This window comes from Dendrobates tinctorius, unplaced genomic scaffold (genome assembly GCF_039654945.1).
Source record: "Dendrobates tinctorius isolate UK_male_01 unplaced genomic scaffold, ASM3965494v1 ptg000199l, whole genome shotgun sequence".
In the NCBI taxonomy this organism is placed as follows: domain Eukaryota; kingdom Metazoa; phylum Chordata; class Amphibia; order Anura; family Dendrobatidae; genus Dendrobates; species Dendrobates tinctorius.
In genome coordinates, this window is record NW_027361866.1 from 1,206,487 (window position 1) to 1,228,637 (window position 22,151).

At 40.7% G+C, this 22,151-nt stretch overlaps 1 protein-coding gene across 2 annotated transcripts; it reads right to left on the reverse strand.

Annotated features, from left to right (window-relative positions):
• Positions 1 to 213: 213 nt before the first annotated feature.
• Positions 214 to 21,829, reverse strand: MYL1 (myosin light chain 1). Of its 2 annotated transcripts, XM_073553203.1 has the most exons (8): positions 21,811 to 21,829; positions 16,580 to 16,805; positions 3,706 to 3,733; positions 1,975 to 2,118; positions 1,351 to 1,524; positions 1,182 to 1,259; positions 964 to 1,006; positions 214 to 506 (listed from the first exon to the last, which is right to left on the reverse strand). In XM_073553203.1, exons 2-7 carry the CDS (start codon positions 16,697 to 16,699, stop codon positions 978 to 980), a joined length of 573 nt encoding a protein of 190 aa, XP_073409304.1. In that variant the 5' UTR covers positions 16,700 to 16,805; positions 21,811 to 21,829; the 3' UTR covers positions 214 to 506; positions 964 to 977. The 2 variants fall into 2 exon arrangements, with proteins under 2 accessions (XP_073409304.1, XP_073409305.1); XM_073553204.1 differs by lacking the exons at positions 3,706 to 3,733; positions 16,580 to 16,805; positions 21,811 to 21,829 and adding exons at positions 4,023 to 4,047; positions 4,526 to 4,620.
• Positions 21,830 to 22,151: the final 322 nt, after the last annotated feature.

Consider the following 22,151-nt stretch of genomic DNA (forward strand, 5'->3'; position numbering starts at 1 on the left):
CAAAGCATCCTCCTTACGTTTCTTTCAATAACATTTTATTGTTAGACAGTATAGAATACAGAAATACAATAAATTAACCACTCTACTATCAGAAAACCCCACCACACCTTAGGCTAGTGTGGCCTCTGGCAGTGAATGACACAGTGTTCTTTGGTATATTGGCCCAACCCCAAGGGCAGCAGGTAAATTAAGAAAGACTTTGTAGCCACCATCTTAACAAAGGGTATTTTATTGAGATGTCTTTTGATGTACAGTGCTCCATGGCATATTACACATATCTGCTTGAATGATATCTCCGCCAGCTTTGCCAGGGTGATACGTCCTGTGTGGTCTTTCCTTTAAATAATAACAGGATTTATGGAAAAAAAACAAGTCCCAATGGTGGTGAATAAAAAATATTGATGGGTGTTTTGTACAGTACATTTCCGTAAAGTTGGTAATGACCAGTTGCTGGTCTTTGTACAGATTCCATGCCTCCAGGTCTTCTGAGACATTCAAAGGTTGTGCTAAAAGAGATGAAAATAAAAGGAAAATTAGTATTGATATACATGAAAATACTATAATATAATATTTAATTGCGTCACACAATCTAAGATTAAAATACATTTTCAATTACAGGGTTAAGTAGAAGTCCGTATTGTGTATCTAATATAGTAAAAATAATTGAGAACAATATTTCTTCTGTAATATATATAGATATATATATATATATATAAATATATATATCAGAGTAAATATCGTATATATACAATGACTATATAATATATACAGTTATTACTTTTTTCTAGTATTTTCAGTAATATATCTTATTTATCATATATTTCCTTATTTTTTTTTTATATATTTCTGTATGATATATATTTTTACAATACATCTTTCTGTAATATTTTATGTTCCAAAGCTGTATTGTATTGGCAACAATTTGGGTTAAATATCATAGTTTCAATCAAAGGTATGACTTACTTTAAACGATACATTTAGATGGACATGATGTGTTTCACAAAGGCTGGGAAATAAGAAAAAAAAAAAAAAGTTACAAAATGACAACAATGATCCAAACAACTAGGTGTTGGTCACTTTCAATAAATGAACAAATGTATTTAATAAATGGATGAATCAATAACTAATGAAAATATACTCAGGATTATATGTAAAACTGTTATATTGTGTTCTTTACTTACCTTCATAGTTGATGCAGCCGTTGGAGTCTTCCTGTCCTGCTAGGAGAGCTTCTACTTCTTCCTCCTTCATCTTTTCACCTATTGGAACATACATAACAAACTGTCAATGATCACATCCCCAGATCACTACTTCTTAAAGCGATCCATAGGCAATGAAGAAACAAGTTACCCAATGTGGCCAACACGTGACGCAGCTCAGCACCCATGACGGTGCCGTTGCCTTCCTTGTCAAAGACACGCAGACCCTCAACAAAGTCCTCAAAGGTGCCCTGGTCCTTGTTGTTGGCAACAGCCTGCAGCATGGGCAAGAACTGTTCGAACTCAATCTTCTTGGCATTCATCTCTGTGAACAATATATGAAATATAATTCCTGGTCTCAGCACATAATATTAAAACTTTTTCATTTATGTATTGTGAAGTCAATATCTGCCAGGGATTAATTAACAGTTTCCTTTCGTTCTTTACTAAAAATGACCAAAAATTACATAATTTCCCCCTTTATAATAATAACTTTACCCTATATATGTATAATATTAGCCATATAAAGAGTCGAATAATTTAATTAGATATCCAGAACTCCTTTGAGATGAATACATTTTATAATTTGGTCTAACATTTAATTACAAGAATCGTACGGCCAGTCTTCTGTATGCAATATCATTACAACGGCGAGAACCTGAAAAGAGGCCATCACCTTAGAAGCGTCAAGGTTGTAATATATGCACCGTATCCATTACTTATCACTTTTTAATACTATACTAGTATGATATGTCAATCCAGGTAGACTACTTACCCTCGTTAGATGGGTTTCCCAAGACTTTCTTGACCTCAGCATTTGTTGGGTTCTGGCCAAGAGCCCTCATGACATCAGCAACCTGGCTGTAGGCGATCTTGCTGTCACCTGTCCTGTCAAAGAGCAGGAAAGCCTCTTTGAAGTCTACGGGAATTAAAGAAAATAAAGGTGAGATTGTCAAGTGGTAGCAACATTACTTTGCTTTATTGCCTTTTATTATTGATTATACTATGTATAGAATAAAAAGATCTAATGTATAAGAAGAATACTAGAGCCGGAATGACTACTTGTAGCAGTGGAGATGGAATTTGTGCTCGTTCAGCTACTTTTTTTTCCATCTGGGACATTTGAAACTGGGTTATTTTCAGTAACACGGAACGGCTTCCAAATCAAGTCAGAGATGGTTTTACAGGCAGACTGTAAAAAAGCTGCTAATGTTAGCGAAGGGTCAGAGCTCCTGTAATAAGATATCCTATTCCTAGCACTAACCGAATAGATGTACCGACCCCCTAACCCTTAAAGTGCCAGAGCAACTAGCAATTAACATGCTCAACATAGGCACCTGTCACCAAAGAAGAGTTGGGCAGTGTCAGCATTTGCCTTCACAAGTGCAACATGCTCGGCCGAGAGCTGCACCTGGCAGGTTTACTCATCGGAGTAATACCACTACAGGGTCTTCAAGTTTACTACTAATTAATGCAATATGCATTTAGAAAAAAAAAAAAAATCCTCCCAGAATGTTGTGAAGCACAACACAATGAGGTAGGGTTGTATGTACTGGAATTACAGGTTACAGGACAGATCTTTCCAATGAGAGGTGATGCAGATCATACATGATGCACTGAATGTGGGCAGATATTAATAAATGGCCGGTATGCCATGTACCGCGCGATTCAAAGTAATAATGTCTTTGCCTGGGCATTTCATGGAGAACTACAGCTGCTGCAGAAACTCTCTCTATGGCAATATTATACGTAAGAGTCCATTTGAGCATTGCAGTGTTAGAGGTTGGCAGTCCCTCAAGAATTGTAAGGTGTGATGCCTGTAGGCTCTACATCAACACCGGACCTAACAGGTGACGGTGTAATCGTCTTATTTTTACAAAGTACAAGTGGAAGCTGCAGGGAGTAAGGAGTGAACTTTATTACAGCTCTGATGACTGATTTATAGCGGTATTAACTGTTAAAAGTAGTGGGCATGACCTGGCAACGCGACGGTACCCAGGAATACCCTCTATGACTCACACGGTCATGTCACCCACTATCTATGGTATCGTGAATGACGCACACTTGGGGCCAGTCTTACACTATCAGTCTATGCGTCCATCAGGAAATAATCTAGTAATTTCCATAAATATTTCCATTATTAATGTCAATATTTACTCTGTGTATCCCACATTTGTAACAAAGCACCGGCAAACTGCTCATATGAGGGAAAGACATCAAAGCCAGAAGAAGAGGCTTAGTTACTAAAGCATGGGATACATAGAGGAAATATAGATCAATTTTATACCGTGTGAATTTAGCAAATCAGCTCCAGGGCAAATCTAGCGCTCAAAAATAAAGAAGAATATTGGAATCTTAGTTATGGTGTTTGTAGTTCTTTGCCAGATTTGCCCAGGAGAAATGTTAGTAAACCCACACACAGACTATACGGATTGTGGGCTGTGCATGTAACATAACTTAGTAGCTATAAAGTCAGCTTTCATGTCAGGCCCGGCTCTCCACTTACCATCCTGCTGATCTTGAGAGAATTCAATCTGTTAAAAAATAAAAATCGTTCGAAACACTACAGTTAAAGGCCTGTTGTGATCTGAGGTTCTCAGCTTTCTGGGCTGCAGAAGATAAGTCCGTGCACATGGGCCGTACAGGAAGCTGGAAACCAAACAAGGCTGGCAATGAAGGAGATGCCTAAGGACGGGGCGACTTCTGATTGGCTGTCATTTGTTTTGGGATATATATATATATTTTTTTTGTAAAATATTATTAAACAATCGTTATCGTCATCACTGATGGAAAGGCATTACTTCATCTCCAGCTATCACTTACCAGCAACCTCATCTGCGGAGAAAGACTGCAAGGAAAAGAGAAAAATGCCAAAGGCTAGTAATGGTGGAAATGGCATTGACAGAAAGGCAAAGTGTAGATAGAAAAAATATTGTGCTTCCTATGACTAAGTTTATGACAGATCCTGTATTAGATTAGACTGTGCAGAGCCTCTGCTTTGGACGCATGCACGGCTTTTATCCCAGAATCCTTTGCTGTCCTGCCGGTAGATACTAATTCCTACTATACAAATAGGCAAATCCAAAGGCTATAGGTTTCTAAATATGATAAGATAAAATTATAAATTTTTTTAAATAAAAGTATATACTCCAGAACTATATTTACAGTATATGTTAGATTGGAAGCTTCACTTTTATGCCAAGATCCTTTTAGGTGTCATGTAGTATTTAAAGAGAAGCGCCTTTAATAAGGGCTCCTGTAAAGTTCTTCTAGTCTGTGTTGTGCAATGATAGTATCTAGCTAGAGAAACAAACTAGGACACCCACCATGTTGAGCCTGGGACTGGGAGATGAGCAGGGAGCTGAGGAGTTGTCCTGAGGAGGGCTTGAGCGTGTGGTCCTTCTGCCCTGGCCAAGCTCCTCTTATTTATCCGGGGGCAGTGACATGACCGCCCATCTCAGATGTCAGAGGGGAAGCTAGCCCCACCTCTGGGTGACTTTTTGGCTTTCTTAGGGCAAAGCAAAAGGAGGGATCTCCTTCCAGTACCACTAATTTGGAGAGCTATATTTAGTAGGAAGTGGGGTTGACACGCTTTAATGCATGGAAAACTTGTCAGCAGCTTTTTCTGTGAGAAGGAGGAGATTTCCAGGGACAATTTTGGGCATCGAGAGGTTTTTAGGAATAACTATTCCTTCAGAACTTACAACCGGGTAAATAACGTGGCCCGGTCTAAAAATACACAGCACGAGCTATCTGCTGCATTCTTGTGGGAATCTCAGAACTGCAGAACCCTGAACGACGACTGCTCAATTGTAAAGCAGCCGGACACTACAGAATTATCGCTCAGATAATCAGCCCGTAGATCAGAATTAGCGACCTGGAGATATCAAATATACTGAAAGTTGCTACTAGCATAGTAAAGGTGAAGGAGCTAAGAAAATATGACCAAAAAGAAGATTCATTCTATTTTTACTACCCATAATGCCGAATATTGTTGCATCATTTTCTTTTACGTGTTTTGTGTAATTTTACACTTTTTTTTCACATTACAAGTGGGGCAACATAAATATCAATATATATATATATAGAGAGAGAGAGAGAGAGAGAGAGTCATTAGCAGTCTATAGGTAAAATAGTAAAATAAAGGTCTTGCTTCCTTGTCTACCATAAGCTTTCTAAGACTGTAGCTAAAACTTTTCTTAGTAGTGTGCGCCATCTAGTGGCAGTCTAAAGTACAAACTTGAGTTACTAAAGCCTCTGGCATTAAAGGATTTGCTGTGTAATCGCTGGAATGTGAGGGTGATAATCGAGGAGAAAGTCTATTTGTAATTCCGGCATTCTTCTGCATCTACAGCACCTATCCTCAAAGGCTCTTTATATTAAATGATTTTGTCACATCTTTGGTATTGATGGCTTTTTCCTTTTGATAGTCTATCAATACCTTATTGGTAGGTACAATCAAGCTCGGACTGACCCATAGGGGAGTAGGGGATTCCCCCGGTGGGCCCCCAACCCGATTATATGGGCAGTACTTGGCATAATTCACTTGATTCACTTTGTAAAGAAAAAAGTAGCATGCCATCATTCATTTACCAAACTAACCTATTATATAAGGTGTAGGTAAATTTGTGAATGAGGGTGGTGTAATATTTGCATGCAGGTGAAAGGTGGGCCCCCAAAGTCAATGTTACTGGTGGGCCCTTGGCACCCCAGTCCAACACTGGGTACAGTCCCTAACATCCCCCCACTAATCAACTGATTAAAGGGGCTGTGGTGTTTCGATGAGTGTGATGTCTCCCACATTGTTTAAGCTCTAAATATTCTAGCAAATTTGCCCGGAATAGGAGCTCAAGTCCTTTCATGTAGGACTGAGCGGCCAAGAGTTGCAGTACCAGACAAGACCACTATACAATATATGGCGCTGTGACTTCTGAGAAAAGAAAGGGACCTGGGCCCAATTAATCAGCCGATTGGCCTTGGTGCCAATGATCTGATATCGATGGTCTAAGGATGGACCATTCATATCAGAGATTCCTCTATTAATCAGAGCAGCCTAACATTAACATGCAAATATTCTAAGTGACCCTAATTTTTCAATGGTAGAAATCTCAATGAGTATTTATTACATGTAAAGAATAAATGCATGATGTATAAGTCAATATCTGACCTTTTTGATCCCCTTTCACACGCCTGCATTTTGGTAAGTATTTAGAATCAGTATTTGTAACCCGAAATTGGAAGCGGAGCCTACGAAAGATGTAAAATGAAAAGTTTGCATCTCTTCTGTTTTAGGCTCCCTCTTGGTTTGGGTTAACATTTGTTACCTAATGCTAAATACTGAGCAAAATACGGATGTGTCAGTAATCTTAGGCTACGTACACACCATGAGTATTTGGGTACGAGTTATGGATGTTGCAGAAAGCCTGACTACTAGGAGGAAATTAACATTATTCCTCCCGGCAGCCTGCGGCTTATAGGCATAGAGGTGAGGCTACAGTGGACGCTCAGTACATGGTGACTGTAACCCCACCCTGGCTCTGACTGACAGCGGCTCAGCACTGCAGCAGCACTGCTGTCAGCCATAGCGCATCGCTCTAATTTTTCCCTCCATTGAGTTCTCCTAGCTACTCGGCTTTACAGGGAGCTGCAACTGACTCCATTTCTATGAATGGAGCTGTGCCGAATGTCCATGCACAGCACAGTGGCTGGGGGCCACGGGACAGAAGAACAGTCCAGAAGATGTCATTCTACATCGGCATTGGGTTGCCTTCTCTCTCAGGATCTATGTAGGTCCCAGAGATCAGAACCCTAATGATAGTAAAGTGAAGGCACATCCTATACTAGATATGCCGTCACGTCATAAAATCTAAATGACTCTTTAAATCATTATAATAATTAAGATTAACCAAGGGCTTACATTACCAACTGTGACTCCTTGAATTCACTCTGATGTGATGTAAGTAATTACATTTTGAACAGTAATATACCACTAATAGCAGAAGACCCCTCGGCCACTATAGGGCGATACACCCCTTTCCCTCACCCCTGTAGTCTCAATTGTAACAGTTTCTGAATTCTCAGGATGGAAGATGGATGGTGGAGGAGGGAGCCGTGGTCTGTGCAGACCTAGTTCTTATGCTGCACAGAACAGCAAATAAGGGAAATGGGTCTAGGACCTCTAGGTGAATACTTTTTACATTATTAGTCAGTCCTTGTGGGGGCCTTTGAGGACTCATAACGTGATGTGGGGAGCTGCAAAGGCATCATACAGTGCAGAGAGCTCTGGGGGCCATTACACTACGTGGTGGCCGTCATATTGTATGGGTGGCATTAGAAGCCATCATACTGTGTGGGGGCCGTCATACTGTATGGATGGCTTTGGGGGCCATCATTTATGTGAGAAGCTGCGGAGGCCATCATACTATGTGGGGACCTGTGGGGCAATCAAACTGTGTGTGGAGGGTATACTGAGTGGTGGGCTGTGGAAGCGATCATACAGTGTTGCGGGGGTGTCATACTGTGTAGTTGGGCTGCTGTGGCATTATATTCAGTGTGATTGGGCTGAAGAGGCTTGCATACTGTGGGGATATTATACTGTGGGGGAGGACCACTGTTGGGGTCTCATAATATGTGTGTGGGAACTATAGGGACATAGCTGCAAATGTCAAGGCTGTGTGACATTCAAAACACATGCATGGAGAGCCTGTTTGTTGTGACTGTCACACAGCCGTGACACATGCAACTGTGGAGCCGAACAGCTGATTATCGGGAAAAATCCAGGTATCCAGGTTACTGAGGCAGCTATTCGGTAAGTGCTATAGCTATTGGGATAACCTCTTAACCGAAGCTATTTGATCAACCCAGCCGGGAGCACTGTGGAGTCATCATTCTGCATTGGGGGGCACCGTAGAGTCTTCATTCTGTGCTGGGGGGCACTATGGAGTCATTCTGTGTTGGGGGCACCGTGAAGTCATCATTTTGTGATGGGGCACCGTGGGGGCATCATTCTGAGTTGGGGGGCACTATTAAGTCATCATTCTGTGTTTGGGGCACTGTGGGGGCATTATTCTGCATTGGAGGCACTGTGTAGTAATCATTCTGTGTTGGGAGCACTGTGGGGGCATCATTCTGTGTTGGGAGCACTGTGGGGGGGCATCATTCTGTGTTGAGGTAGTGTTGAGTCATCATTCTGTATCAGGAGCAATGTGGGGGGCATCATTCTGTGTGGGGAGCACTGTAGGGAGCATCATTCTGGGTTGGGGGCACTGTGGAGGGCATCATTGTGTGTTGGGAGCACTGAGGGCATCATTCTGTGTTGGGAGCACTGTGGGGGGCATCATTCTGTGTTGAGGTAGTGTTGAGTCATCATTCTGTATCAGGAGCAATGTGGGGGGCATCATTCTGTGTGGGGAGCACTGTAGGGAGCATCATTCTGGGTTGGGGGCACTGTGGAAGGCATCATTGTGTGTTGGGAGCACTGAGGGCATTATTCTGTGTTGGGGGCACTGTGAGGGGCATCATTGTGTGTTGGGAGCACTGTGGGGGCATTATTCTGTGTTGGGTGCACTGTGGAGTCATCATTCTGTGTTGGGAGCACTGTGGGGGGCATTATTCTGTGTTGGGTGCACTGTGGAGCCATCATTCTGTGTTGGGAGCACTGTGGGGGCATCATTCTGTGTTGGGTGCACTGTGGAGTCATCTTTCTGTGTTGGGAGCACTGTGGGGGCATCATTATGTGTTGGGAGCACTGTGGGGGCATCATTCTGTGTTGAGGTAGTGTTGAGTCATCATTCTGTATCAGGAGCAATGTGGGGGGCATCATTCTGTGTTGGGAGCACTGTGGGGAACATCATTCTGTGTTGGGGCAGTGTTGAGTCATCATTCTGTGTTGGAAGCACTGTAGAAACATCATTCTGTGTTGGGACCGCTGTGGGGGTCATCACATTGTACATGCGGATGGTACTGGGGAATTCACTGCAAGGGTATCATACTGTGTTTGGGAAAATTTTTGGTCCCTTAAATGAGAATTTGCAGTGGGTGGAACACTAAGGGGCTTCCATAGGGTTAATTTACTGTCTAAGTGCCACAATACATGTCCCTCTCTGTGTCTTTATCCCCTTACCGACATCGCACGTATAATTACGCCAATGCCGGTATCCCTACCTTTCATGTGGGCTCAGACGGAATCGCAATCCACACGCGACTACTAACTAGTTAAATGCTGCTGTCAAACAGCGGCATTTAACAAGCGCTTCAGGCCATTGGGTTGGAAATATGCACACCAGTGACCCACGTCATGTGATCGCGGGTCACTGGTGTGTCTCCTGGAGACCTCTGTGGTTGTCAGTGTCGGATTGCTATGAGCACCACTCAGTGGTCGGTGCTCATGGCAAGTCAGTAATTCAGCTACATAGAGGTGATCTGATCATTGCCTCTATGTAGCTGAGCCGATCGAGTTGTGCCAGCTTCTAGTCTCCCATGGAAACTATTGAAGCATGTCAAAAGTAAAAAAAAGTGTTTAAAAATATAAAAAAAAATAAAAGTTTAAATCACCCCCCTTTCGCCCCATTCAAAATAAAACAATAAAAATAAAATCAAACATACACATATTTGGTATCACCGTGTTCAGAATCACCCAAACTATAAATAAAAAAAAGGATTAACCTGATCGCTAAACGGCGTAGCGATAAAAAAATTAAAAACGCCAGAATTACGTCTTTTTGGTCACCGCAACATGGCACTAAAATGCAATAATGGGCGATCAAAAGATCATATCTGCACCAAAATGGTATCATTAAAAACGTCAGCTCAGCAGGCAAAAAATAAGCCTCCACCCAACCCGAGATCACGAAAAATGGAGATGCTATGGGTATCGGAAAATGGCACATTTTTTTTTTGTTAGCAAAGATTGGAATTTTTTTCACCACTTAGATAAAGAAGAACCTAGACATGTTTGGCGTCTATGAACTCGTAATGACCTGGAGAATCATAACGGCAGGTCAGTTTTAGCATTTAGTGAACCTAGCAAAAAATCAAACAAAAAACAAGTGTGTGCACTTTTTTTTGCAATTTCACTGCACTTGGAATTTTTTTCCCCGTTTATTGATGGAAAAGTAAAAAAGTTATGGCTCTGGGAAGGAGGGGAGCGAAAAACGAAAAACCAAAAAAGCTCCGGGAGTTAAGGGGATAAAAATTGTAAGGTATGCTGTACTGTGATTGTACCTATGCGCTGTGATCCCACCTTCTCCATTAGGCTGGAGTCACACTAGAGAGGAATACGGACGATTGCTAGGCAATAAAACATCGCATAGCACTCAGACTGGTATTCAGCATTTTTTCTCTCGGCCATATTCTACATGTGAGTGAAATCACAGCATGCTGTGATTGTCACCGACACTCGGCCGAGTATCGGCTCACCTGCACCCATATAAGCCTATGGGTGCAAGTGAGACAACGCACATCACTTGGATATCATCCGAGTGCTGTGCGATATACGCTGACCCCGGCAATGGAGGAGATGGAGAAATTCAGTTCTCCGCCTCCTCCGCAGCTGTGCTCTGATTCCCTCTGGGCAAGAAGCTCGGAGCACAGACGCATGGCACTTGGCTCCCGCTTGCAGCCGAACAGGAGCCGAGAATCATTAACATATCACATCCGATGCCATATGCAAGTGTGACCAAAGCCTTAGGGTACCGTTACACGTAGTGATGCACCAGCGATCCCGACAACGATATGGATCGCTGGTGTATCGCTAAGTGGTCGCTAGTGAGCTGCCACACAGGCAGATCTCACCAGCGACATAGCAGCGGTCGGGGGTCGCTACTTACCTGTCAGACGAGGCGATCCTGACGTCCTCCCGCCCGCGTCCACACGTCACTCGTCGCCACCACAGGAAGCCCAGCAGGAAGCGCCCGACGAGGAATGGTCCAGGACGTTCTCGCGCGATCAGCGATAACCAGCGGGGGAGCCAGTCTCAGGTAAGTATCAGACATAGCGATATCGCTGCTGCGTCACAAAACCAGTGATGTTTCAGCGATATTGGTAGCGATCTCGCTGTGTGTGACGGGGCCTTTAGATTTGTTTTCTCAGGGGTAGGGAGGCATTGGGCTTAATTATGACTTTACTATGTGGCCCCTACACTTCTATGTTGCCCCTGATTTTGAATAAGGTGAGTAGAAAGGTTGGTGCCAGCTATTGATGTAATAACACCACATGGTGCTTACATAGAGCAGGCATTATCCTCATATGTCTGCATACATTTTAGAATTACAGCCATTAATACATATAATATAAATTTTGTTGAGCTAATATGTTTTATTACACTATTTTTACACTAAAAGTTGCTTTTTCACTGAGCTCTCTATTGTACGTTATATTTGAATGTTGGGTTAATGAATAGTAGAGAGTGTGTACAGTAATGGGGCTTCTGTAAAATCATCTCACACACCATTCAGCAGAAATCTGCTGCAATTCGACATAGAAAAGTCATCTATAAAAATAGGAATTTTGATCAATGTTAACATTTTTAAATATTATAACACTGAACAATAATATTATGTGCATGCATCATATTTCATTTATTTGAGTTTTAGGCTTAATTGAAATGAAAGCCAGAATAATCTCATTGGGTATTTCAGGCAAAACCAGTGTTTTTTTTCATGGTGCTACTATTTATAAATGGCAGCATAACTTGTCATTAAGGAACGCACTTTGAAGTCACATGAGCAGATGTCCAAAAGAGCACTCGCCCACTGAGACTTCTTAGGTTGCAGACTAATTGCCTATGGAATCTAGCTTTGAGTAAAGATGTAATACCAACCTGTGTGCTAGAGGGCGCAGGTTTCCCATTTGCTGGTCTAATACATTGTATCTGTGAAGTTAAAGGGCTTGTCCACTACTGATCCCGATCACCTACCCTTACTACAGGTCATCAGTATCAGATTGGTGGAGGTCTCATACCTAGCCCCTCCACCAATCATCAGCTGTCATGGTGGAAACTTTATAGAAATACAGTATACAAAGCTGAAGAGCACAGCGCCATACTTTGTTTAGTGGCCACCATGTGGTACTGCAGTTTAGCTCATTCACTTGAATAAGTCATCCAGAAGTATAAGTGATCTGAAAGCATAGGTCATCAATATCAAAGTAACGGACAACTAGTTTAACTTTCTGCTATGACTCCAGTAAATGCAATTTACACAGTTCAATTATGTAGCAAACTAATTGACTTGATAACATAATCTATTGCACTAGACGACCGATTTGTGTTAGACACCTGTAACATATATATATATATATATATATATATATATGGATAAACCATCAAAAACAGATCTAATGTCCCTATGTATGTAAGAAATGTCAATCATCGCGTCACGTTCTGTCAATGCATCGACACCATTCAATTCTTACTTTACTGGAATCCTTGCAGTCTCCCATCAGCGCATATTGGCTGGCAAGTGATCACATTATTAGAGTTCACACGAAAGCACACATGATGCAATAAAAGATTTAAAGTATTACATACATGCACAAAAACACACATTTAATAACAAACAATTCAATTGTGTGTATTTTACATGAACCTTGAGAATAATGCTAGTGTAATGTAATTTACTTCCACTATGGCTATGTTGAAATACATTACTCTAAAGGGGAGAATAAAATTTGATTTAATCATTTTGAAAAAGGAATGCAAGATAATAAAAGCAATAATCACTAACGATCGCTGTGATGACAGTTGCATTGCAGGGAAGTGGCCAGCAGATGGCGATCATGGCTCGCAGCTGTCATTGCGGTATATAATTGGATGGCAGAACAAAGTAGCGCACACACTGCGGTAACAGCTGCTAAATGACAATACCTATAAACATTGGCGCTTTATTAGCTCCTTAAGTATTTTAATGTATCACTGAACACATAACCTTTGCAATTGGAAGAATTATGTTGTTCCACGTTTCCTGGAAGAGCACCCTCGGTGCCCAATTAAGAGGGCAATTCTCATCAAAGCTGCTATTACATCTAAGCACACATAGCGGCTCTTGCTCTAAATAAGACTGTTAAAGCCTTTGAAGCAAATAAATTAATTCTCTAAACAATTTGTTGACAAACTTTGCGGCATTCACGTTACTTTATGACCGAGCCAATTAAGCTCAGTTTCACAGATTCATTTAGATGACCCGAGCGCAGGAAAAGTTTTCTGGTAGGATGAAGTTATTGATGTAAAAAACGGGACTTGATCTTTATTTTTTTAACCCTAATTGATCGTGCCATGTAGCGCTGCCTCTAATCCCACCACCATTAGATATCGTGTTAGGTAAAGCGTCAACAAGAAAATGAATGGAAAGTGTAATGTTAAAACAGCACTGCAAAAACGCACTCTCAAGAACTTTGCTCCTTCATGACTCAATGGAATGAGCATTGAAATGGAGAATAGCATAAAACATAGCATAGGATAGCGATTAGCTGATAACCTTCATTGAAAAAGACCCGTCACCAAGTCAAAAGTGCCCAGTTTTTGCTTTTTTGTTTTAGTCTTTGCTGCTCCCCTCTTCCATTTTTATTTTTTTTTTATTTTTAAATCTGCCATTTGGTTTCAGAGATACGGCCTTCTTTGTTCAGTGCTGACTTCTATGGTCTTTATTTATAGTGCGTGGATCACAGGACTTTCGGGTGCTCCGCATTATTACTGTATGAGCCACGCCCCTTTTGAAAAAAAAACCCTAAAACTTAGCCCCAAATAAAAAGGCCCATATCTCTGGAACTGAATGGTGAATGGTGGATTTAAAAGAAAAAAATCATAAAAAGATATATACATATATATGTATCCAAAAAAGGAGGCAGCACATCCAAAACAATGAAAAAAGTAAGGATTCTTTGTTCACCAACATCAGCTATGTTTCATTTCTCTCAATGGAGCCTTTCTTGAGAAACGTAGCTGGTGTGGGTGCACAAAGGACCCTTACTTTTTCATTGTTTTGGATGTGCTGCCTCCTTTTCATATCTTCGACAGACTTCCGTTTGGGAGATTTGCACCCATTTAGGTAGTGCTGATGGGTCCAAATACATAACACAAAAGGGAGGCAGCGGGAATCGAAGAAGAGCAGACTGGCCACTTTTAACTTGGGACATGTTCTCTTTAAAGTCACGTCACTATGACTCACATCGTCATAAATCAATATCAGAAGCACAATCCATAGCCTATAAAACTAAGGCTAAGAACAAGATAATGCATTATCCTACGTTTTTTAAGAAAGTATACAAGAAAAGAACACACGAAAAAAGATCCCATACAACAATTTTTACAAATTGCAAAAATAATTTTATTGAAGTATAACAGGAATATAGGAAAAAGGTGGTAAAGAAGTCAATTCTGACCATAATTAGCACATGAGTGAAAAAACCAAAGGGTACACCATAGGTAATGGACAAGGGATATAATTCATAGTATCAAACCCTTAATAAATATAATTATTTATTATCCCAAGATAATGTATAGTAGCCAGTCCAAGTATGCATGCTAAAAGACTATTATAACACACACAAATGGTGGAACCTGCCACCAATAAGGATAAATAACAAAGTCACACCAAATAAGTTCATTGCTTGATATTACCTCTTAGACTGGTCAAAAATATAAGTCCGCCTAGGAGTACCCGACCCGACGTACGTTTCGGCTATGTAGCCTTCATCAAGGGGTCCAGTCTAAGAGGTAATATCAAGCAATGAACTTATTTGGTGTGACTTTGTTATTTATCCTTATTGGTGGCAGGTTCCACCATTTGTGTGTGTTATAATAGTCTTTTAGCATGCATACATGCATACTTGGTGTACCCTTGGGTTTTTTCACTCATGTGCTAATTATGGTCAGAATTGACTTCTTTACCACCTTTTTCCTATATTCCTGTTATACTTCAATAAAATTATTTTTGTAATTTGTGAAAATTGTTGTATGGGATCTTTTTTCGTGTGCTCTTTTCTTGTATATTATCTGTATTTGCGATTGTCCTATGATGTCCACAATAATACCCATTTATGTAATGATATATTTATATACTCTTATTGAATTATATTAATGGGGTGTTTTTTCATGAAACTATTATGGTTTTTTAAGAAAGTGTATTGGGGGAGCAGAGATGCCAACCTGAACTTTTATTTCTTCTAAACAACTTTAAAAAAAAATCATGGTCAACCAAAATTTTAATGGACAAACCATAAAGAACGATGAAAATTATTAGTTACATATGGCTATAAGTCAACACGCCAATAAAACCTAATAAGCAGAATTTACATGGAGCTGTAAAACAAGGATAATTACTATTACAATGACCAGCATTACCGTCACCCTAAAAACTAACAGACTATATGGTTTTGACACCCATTCAATGTTGTTTGCTAATTTGACGGATTGTCCATTAATTTACAGGCGGTTGACAACTCCAGGGGAAATGGGTCCTCATGGAGATATGTGACATACAATAGTAATCATAAACCAGTATTTATATTTTATGCTTCTATTCCAATCGAAGAATATTGCAATCAGCTTCTACCAATCCTGATTCGGCTGCTAAGCCACAATAATAGATTGCAATCAATGACCCAAGAAACGTACATCAGATAGACCTTAGGTTACAGGTAGAGCAACAACCTGCTATATATTAATCTTGATTTATAATGGAAGCCAAGCCTTTATTCCCCATATTAGGGTATCCTCCTTCTGAGCCGTATATATAGACCAATTGGATGCTAGGAAGGAGGAGAGGAGCAGAAGAGACAGAGTAATTAACTTTCCACCTGTCAGTCCTACCACCAGTCCAAGGAGCAATGTTCAAGAGGGCACATCACACTTCACACTGCATTCATTGACTGCACACGGTAGAGAGATGGGTGGTGTAAGGTCACTGGAAACACTAAAATTATTCTTTATTCAGCCCTTTTCAAGACTTTTCCTTGATGATTTGATACATCTTGTTGGATGAGTGTAGATCATCAGGTACATAGCTTAAATATTACAATGAGTGGTAAGTAAAATAAATGTATAAGACACATTCTGCATGAGTTAGGACACGTTCCTTAGAACTTCCATCCACATAGAGTTAGATCAACTTGGTCTTACTCCATTGTGTTCATTTCAATGCAACATTCTGCATAAATTACAAGTAATATCCATAAACTATATCCCTAATTCTGACAATGTACTTAAAAAAATTAAAAAAACATCACAATACACAAGAGAACACTTTGAAATGTTGGGTCTAGTCTTCAAAGTGTCCTAAGAAGGGGTCATTTCTAAAGAGTGCAAACTGCAGGAATCAGCTTCTCCTTATCCCCCTAAGTTTCCAGTGACCATAGCACATCGCATCCCTTTGCAGCCCTGTTACCTTGACACTGGACAGGTCAAATGCTGGTTCTTTGGGTTTAGCTGGTTCTGGGGCAGGGGCTGGGGCCGGTGCTGGGGCAGCGGCAGCTGCAGGCTTCTTCACATCTTTCTTGGGTGCCATTGTACTTTAGTTTCAACAGGGGAGGTAGATAAGGATCCAAAGAGAAACCAGCCCAAGTGTTATCTTGAGGGAGGAGGTAAGATCAGGACGATCCTCAGCCCAGAGCCTAGAAGTGGGACCCAGTGTGTTTTTCACTATTAGGGCATATTTATATTTCGCTTAGTACCTAACACAATCTCCATGCATGCTGCTGGATTGGACAGTTCCCCAGGCAAGGAGGATGTCATAAGGGCTAAGACTATAAATGGAATATAAGGGGGTCAGGGCTACATCAAGCCATGGGACTTCTATTTTTTTTAGCCTGCCGGATTTTTAGGATAAGCGTAAAGGACAAACACACATGAATAAGCTGCCTGGAAAGCTCTTGTTGACATCTAGTTGCAGGTGGGAACATTTTGCCCTTAATTTCTTGAAGGAATTTTGTGCTGTTCCTATGCAGTAAATCACACAAGTTCTTCCCCCTCCTGCTCATAAATTCCAGGTTCTTTCAGATGATGTGATTTCAGGATGGAATTCTACGTTCAACGGAATGGGGTACAGGAAAGTCTATGCCCCCCCTTCCCTTTACACTTCCCACCGCCCCCCTTTTGACATAGTCTTATTTGCCCTCCCCCAATTCCCTTCCTTTCATTTGCAGAAAAGTGTTGATCAAGCAGTGTGCAGCCCAGGGTTTAAAAATAAAAGCAGACGTATATGGCAAGTCGTCCTTGTCACCTCCTCCAGTTTCAGAGAGAATGTACTGTACGCACATGCCCCCCATCCTCCCTGCTTTTGTATATTAATTACATTTTGAAGGAGAGCTAACATCTCATGACACAGAGGCGGCTTAGAATTCATAATACAGGATGCGAAGAAGCCACTTGGCTAATGGAAACCATTATTTCAATACATTCCTTTATCTAATGCAAGAAGTGCCTTCATTAGGATGGGCAGGATGCCAGACGTCTGTGCCCAGATAGGTGCCAACGTCTACAGAATACATCCAAATATGTATGCCTGTGTACATATGGTGTCTATGAATTAATTAATATTCAAATGCTATTCTATGAAAAATAATCTAATACATTACTAAATGGAATTGTGCCGCGGAATTGAAATTGTCGTCTAGCCGTGTAACTATTTTCAATGCAGTAACTTTCTAGTTGATCCGCACATGACATATTGCGATGATGAGTTAAGCCTAATGACAGATTTACTCTAATACATCTGGCAATCATTTTTACAAATCTCGATCTGCGACACGCGTACAATCATCAATAATGAATTTTAGTAGCTAAGCAGCTATTAATTATAGCAACATGCTATAGAAATATCACAGCGCTATAAAAATGTTCTCGGCTATAAATAATGCAAGATATTTGCTGATCATAAAGCTATACCCTGCCTGCAAAAGTTCTGTCACTGCCTTATTATCAAAGACAAAAATCCTGATCTCTGCCAAAACCCACACTGCCAGACCATCTCCTCTCTGCAGATGAACACAGAGGTTTACAAAGAGCTCCGGTTCCTTCCTCTGAGATGGAAGATTTTCTTGTCACTTTAGGACAAAATCTCACTCTTAAATAGGGCTGTGGGGTCCAGCTGTTTACCAGTGATATGTGCACAGCATTCACTGCCATAATTCATGTCCTTGTAAATCCGTGCTGGGAAAGGCTTTATATTTAGAATACACCTTTGGCATCTTTATGCTAACATCTTGTTTCGGAGCACTTTTTTTTCCAACTCCCCTTTAACACATTAATTGCACAGGGACAGCTTTATATTTAGTTTGCTGGCCCAAGTCCATAGAAAATTAAAGTGGTTTACACACATTTGTGCATTTACTAATGAACTTGCTAAGTGTAAAGCACTCATCGTAAAAACACTGTACGCGGCCCTACAGACACATATAGACATAGACGTGGTGCAAGCTATTTATAAAAATTATTTCTGATTGGTTGGACGGTTTTCCCTGCCTGTTGGTTCAGCTGCTCCTAGATGTGAATCTGCTCAAACCATTAAAGAGCTTTGGTGTGAAGACAATTGTTCCACTTTAAAGGGGTTGTGTGTCTAAGAAAACCCATTATAAACTAATTATTGTTATTATACAGTGGGTACGGAAAGTATTCAGACCCCTTTAAATTTTTCTCTCTTTGTTTCATTGCAGCCATTTGGTAAATTCAAAAAAGTTCATTTTTTCTCATTAATGTACACTCTGCACCCCATCTTGACTGAAAAAAACAGAAATGTAGAAATTTTTGCAAATTTATTAAAAAAGAAAAAACGAAATATCACATGGTCATAAGTTTTCAGACCCTTTGCTCAGACATTCATGATTAAATAACATGCTGTCCATTTCCTTCTGATCCTCCTTGTGATGGTTCTACTCCTTCATTGTAGTTCAGCTGTGTTTAATTAAACTGATAGGACTTGATTTGTAAAGGCACACACCTGCCTATATAAGACCTCACAGCTCAAAGTGCATGTCAGACCAAATGAGAATCATGAGGCCAAAGGAACTGGCCAAGTAGCTCAGAGACAGAATTGTGGCGAGGTACAGATCTGCCCAAAGTTACAAAAGAATTTCTGCAGTTCCCAAGGTTCCTAAGAGCTTAGACTTGGCTGAAGGTTCACCTTCCAACAAGACAATGGCCCTAAGCACACAGCTAAAATAACAAAGGAGTGGCTTCGGAAAAACTCTGTGACCATTCTTGACTGGCCAAGCCAGAGCTGTACTAGCTTAAAAGGGTGCTTCTACTCAATAATGAGCAAAGGGTCTGAATACTTATGACCATGTGATATTTCAGTTTTTCTTTTTTAATAAATTTGCAAAAATTTTTACATTTCTGTTTTTTTTCAATCAAGATGGGGTGCAGAGTGTACATTAATGAGAAAAAATATTAACTTTTTTGATTTTACCAAATGGCTGCAATGAAACAAAGAGTGAAAAGTCTGGCGGCATTCATAGCAATGCCTCATCAACAACCATTGAGGTCTCCATGAGACCTCAGGTTGCTATGGCAACACATCGCTAACCTCCGATCATGTGAACGGGGTCAGCAATGCACGTATTTCCGGCCCTGGGGTCGTAAACGCTGGTTGAATCCTGCTGTCAGCGTGTCACAACGGCATTTTACTAGTTATTAGGCGGGGGTGGATTGCGATTCCACCTGCGCCTATTGCGGGCACATGTCAGCTGTTGAAAACAGCTGACATGTTCCGGCTTTGATGCAGGCTCACCGCCGGAACCCTCATCAAAGCAGAGGTACTGCCATTGGACTTACTATTGCGTCCAAAGGCAGTAAGGGGTTAATATAGTGGGATTAATTGCAAAGTCTTTAGGTTACAATTAATTTCCTAAGGGCCACATGAGAGACTGTGACTGATGTGGAGGGCCGAACCAATAGGCTGAATTTCATTTTACTCAAAATTGCTATTATAATTTTATATTACTTTGTATCACTTAATATTGAGCAGAATTAAGGCCATTGATCAGCAGCAACTGCTAACACATTTTATGATAGGGGTTATCGTTCACTCACATTAGTGTATACATTGGACCAGTGCACTGCTTGAAAAAATTGCATTGCACTCTGACCAATGTTAGTAAATGAGTTCAGCGCTGATCTGCGAGTTTTTCCTCAGCGAGTTTTTTCTCAGATGTAATCGGGCTGAGGAAAACATTGCAGCATGCTGTGAGTGGCCGCATATATCAGACGAGACTCACCAATATAAGTCAACGGGAGTTAGAAAAAATACTGATGGCACCATGCGTATGCTGTCACGCACCCATCTCAAAGGAACCAAGAAATTTCATCAACCAAGTACAGTCAATTCAAAGCCAAGGATCAATAAAATAGATAGATAGATAGATAGATAGATAGATAGATGGTGCTTGACAAAGACCGTGCTGTGAGGTCAAAACGTTGCACCACTTGGTTCTGGATTAAAGTCCACATTTTTCCTTTAACTGGAGTGCTGCCTGATTTTTTCCATTTATATTTTTGCGTTGGACAACCGCATTATTCAGGAAGTATTGCAACCAAAATCTGCACAAGTTTGTGCTGCTCTCTGTTTTTTCTATTTAGATAGATAGATAGATATCATGTAGCTATATGCAGTACTTTCACAAGCCTCCTACATGTAATAAACTTGCACTCTTTATTGCCTTTCATGTGGAGTTTATTGTACAGCTTGTTATGCTTGTTTAACCTAATAAATAAACAATTACAAAAGAAAACTTTGTGGGGTCCATTCTATTTTTGATAACCAGCAAAGGTAAAGGAGACAGCTGTGAGCTGATAATATCAGGCTGGGATGGTCCCTGGTTACTGATCCCCTCCCAACCTAAAAATACCAGCCATCAGCTGCCCCAGAAGTGGTGCATTCCATTACATATGCCAATTTTGGTGCTTTGCCTTCACTATTTTTGATTACCTTGATGCGATGGCAATCAGGTTAATAGGGCTTTGGTTTGTAATAGGGCTTGGGGTTGATGTCAGCTGTGATTTGTCAAAAATCACGGCTGGTATAAAGTGTGACACACTGAGTGCAGGAATAAATGTATCACATGGATTTTTCTTTTTACATCAATTAAGGAATTTGCTCCTCAGACTTTATGGGGGCATCACAACACAGAACCAGACCTTAATCAGAGGACAATAAAACTGTCACACTCCTTATCTATGAACTGTTCCAATATTTATGGCCACAACTGTTTATTCCTCTCCCTTAATGATCTGCTTCACGTCACTTGTCTTATCTATTGCATTATTTCTGTGCTGTGTTGTGTATAAATATGTGATTCTTCAGATTTCGTATTAGTCTATACTTGATGAAGAGACCTGAGTAATCTCCAAAGCTTACAATTTGTTACCATCTTTTCAGTTAGCTATTAAAAGGTATCAACCACTGAGGAAGCTCAAATCTAAATATTTTTCTATCTACTATCTAACACAGTACAAAGATATATATCTTTCCTGTATAAATTATATAAATTTATTTGCATTTCGCAGTGAGAAATAAGTATTTGATCCCCTACCAACCATTAAGAGTTCTGGCTCCTACAGACCAGTTAGATGGTCCTAATCAACTCGTTACCTGCAATAAAGACAGCTGTCTTGCATAGTCACCTTTATAAAAGACTCCTGTCCACAGACTCAGCCTGTTCTTAAGGGGAAGTGTCACAGCAGCAGTGACCCGGTCCGTGGCCCTGGGCGTCCAATGAAAATATAGATTAAAAGGGGAAATAAAGTTTATGAGATATAGGTCGTGACGCCACCTGTGGTATTCGGCAAATAAGGTGTTAGCCGACGCTGCAGATTCAGTCCTCTGGGGCAGTTGGTGACGCAGCATAGATGTTACAGATCTCCAGGGCAGTTGTATATTTATTTAAAAATGGTGGTGACGGTTGTAAAGCAGAGTAGATGACGCAGTAATAAAGCTGGGGACATAGCAGGGTTGCAATTTCCTT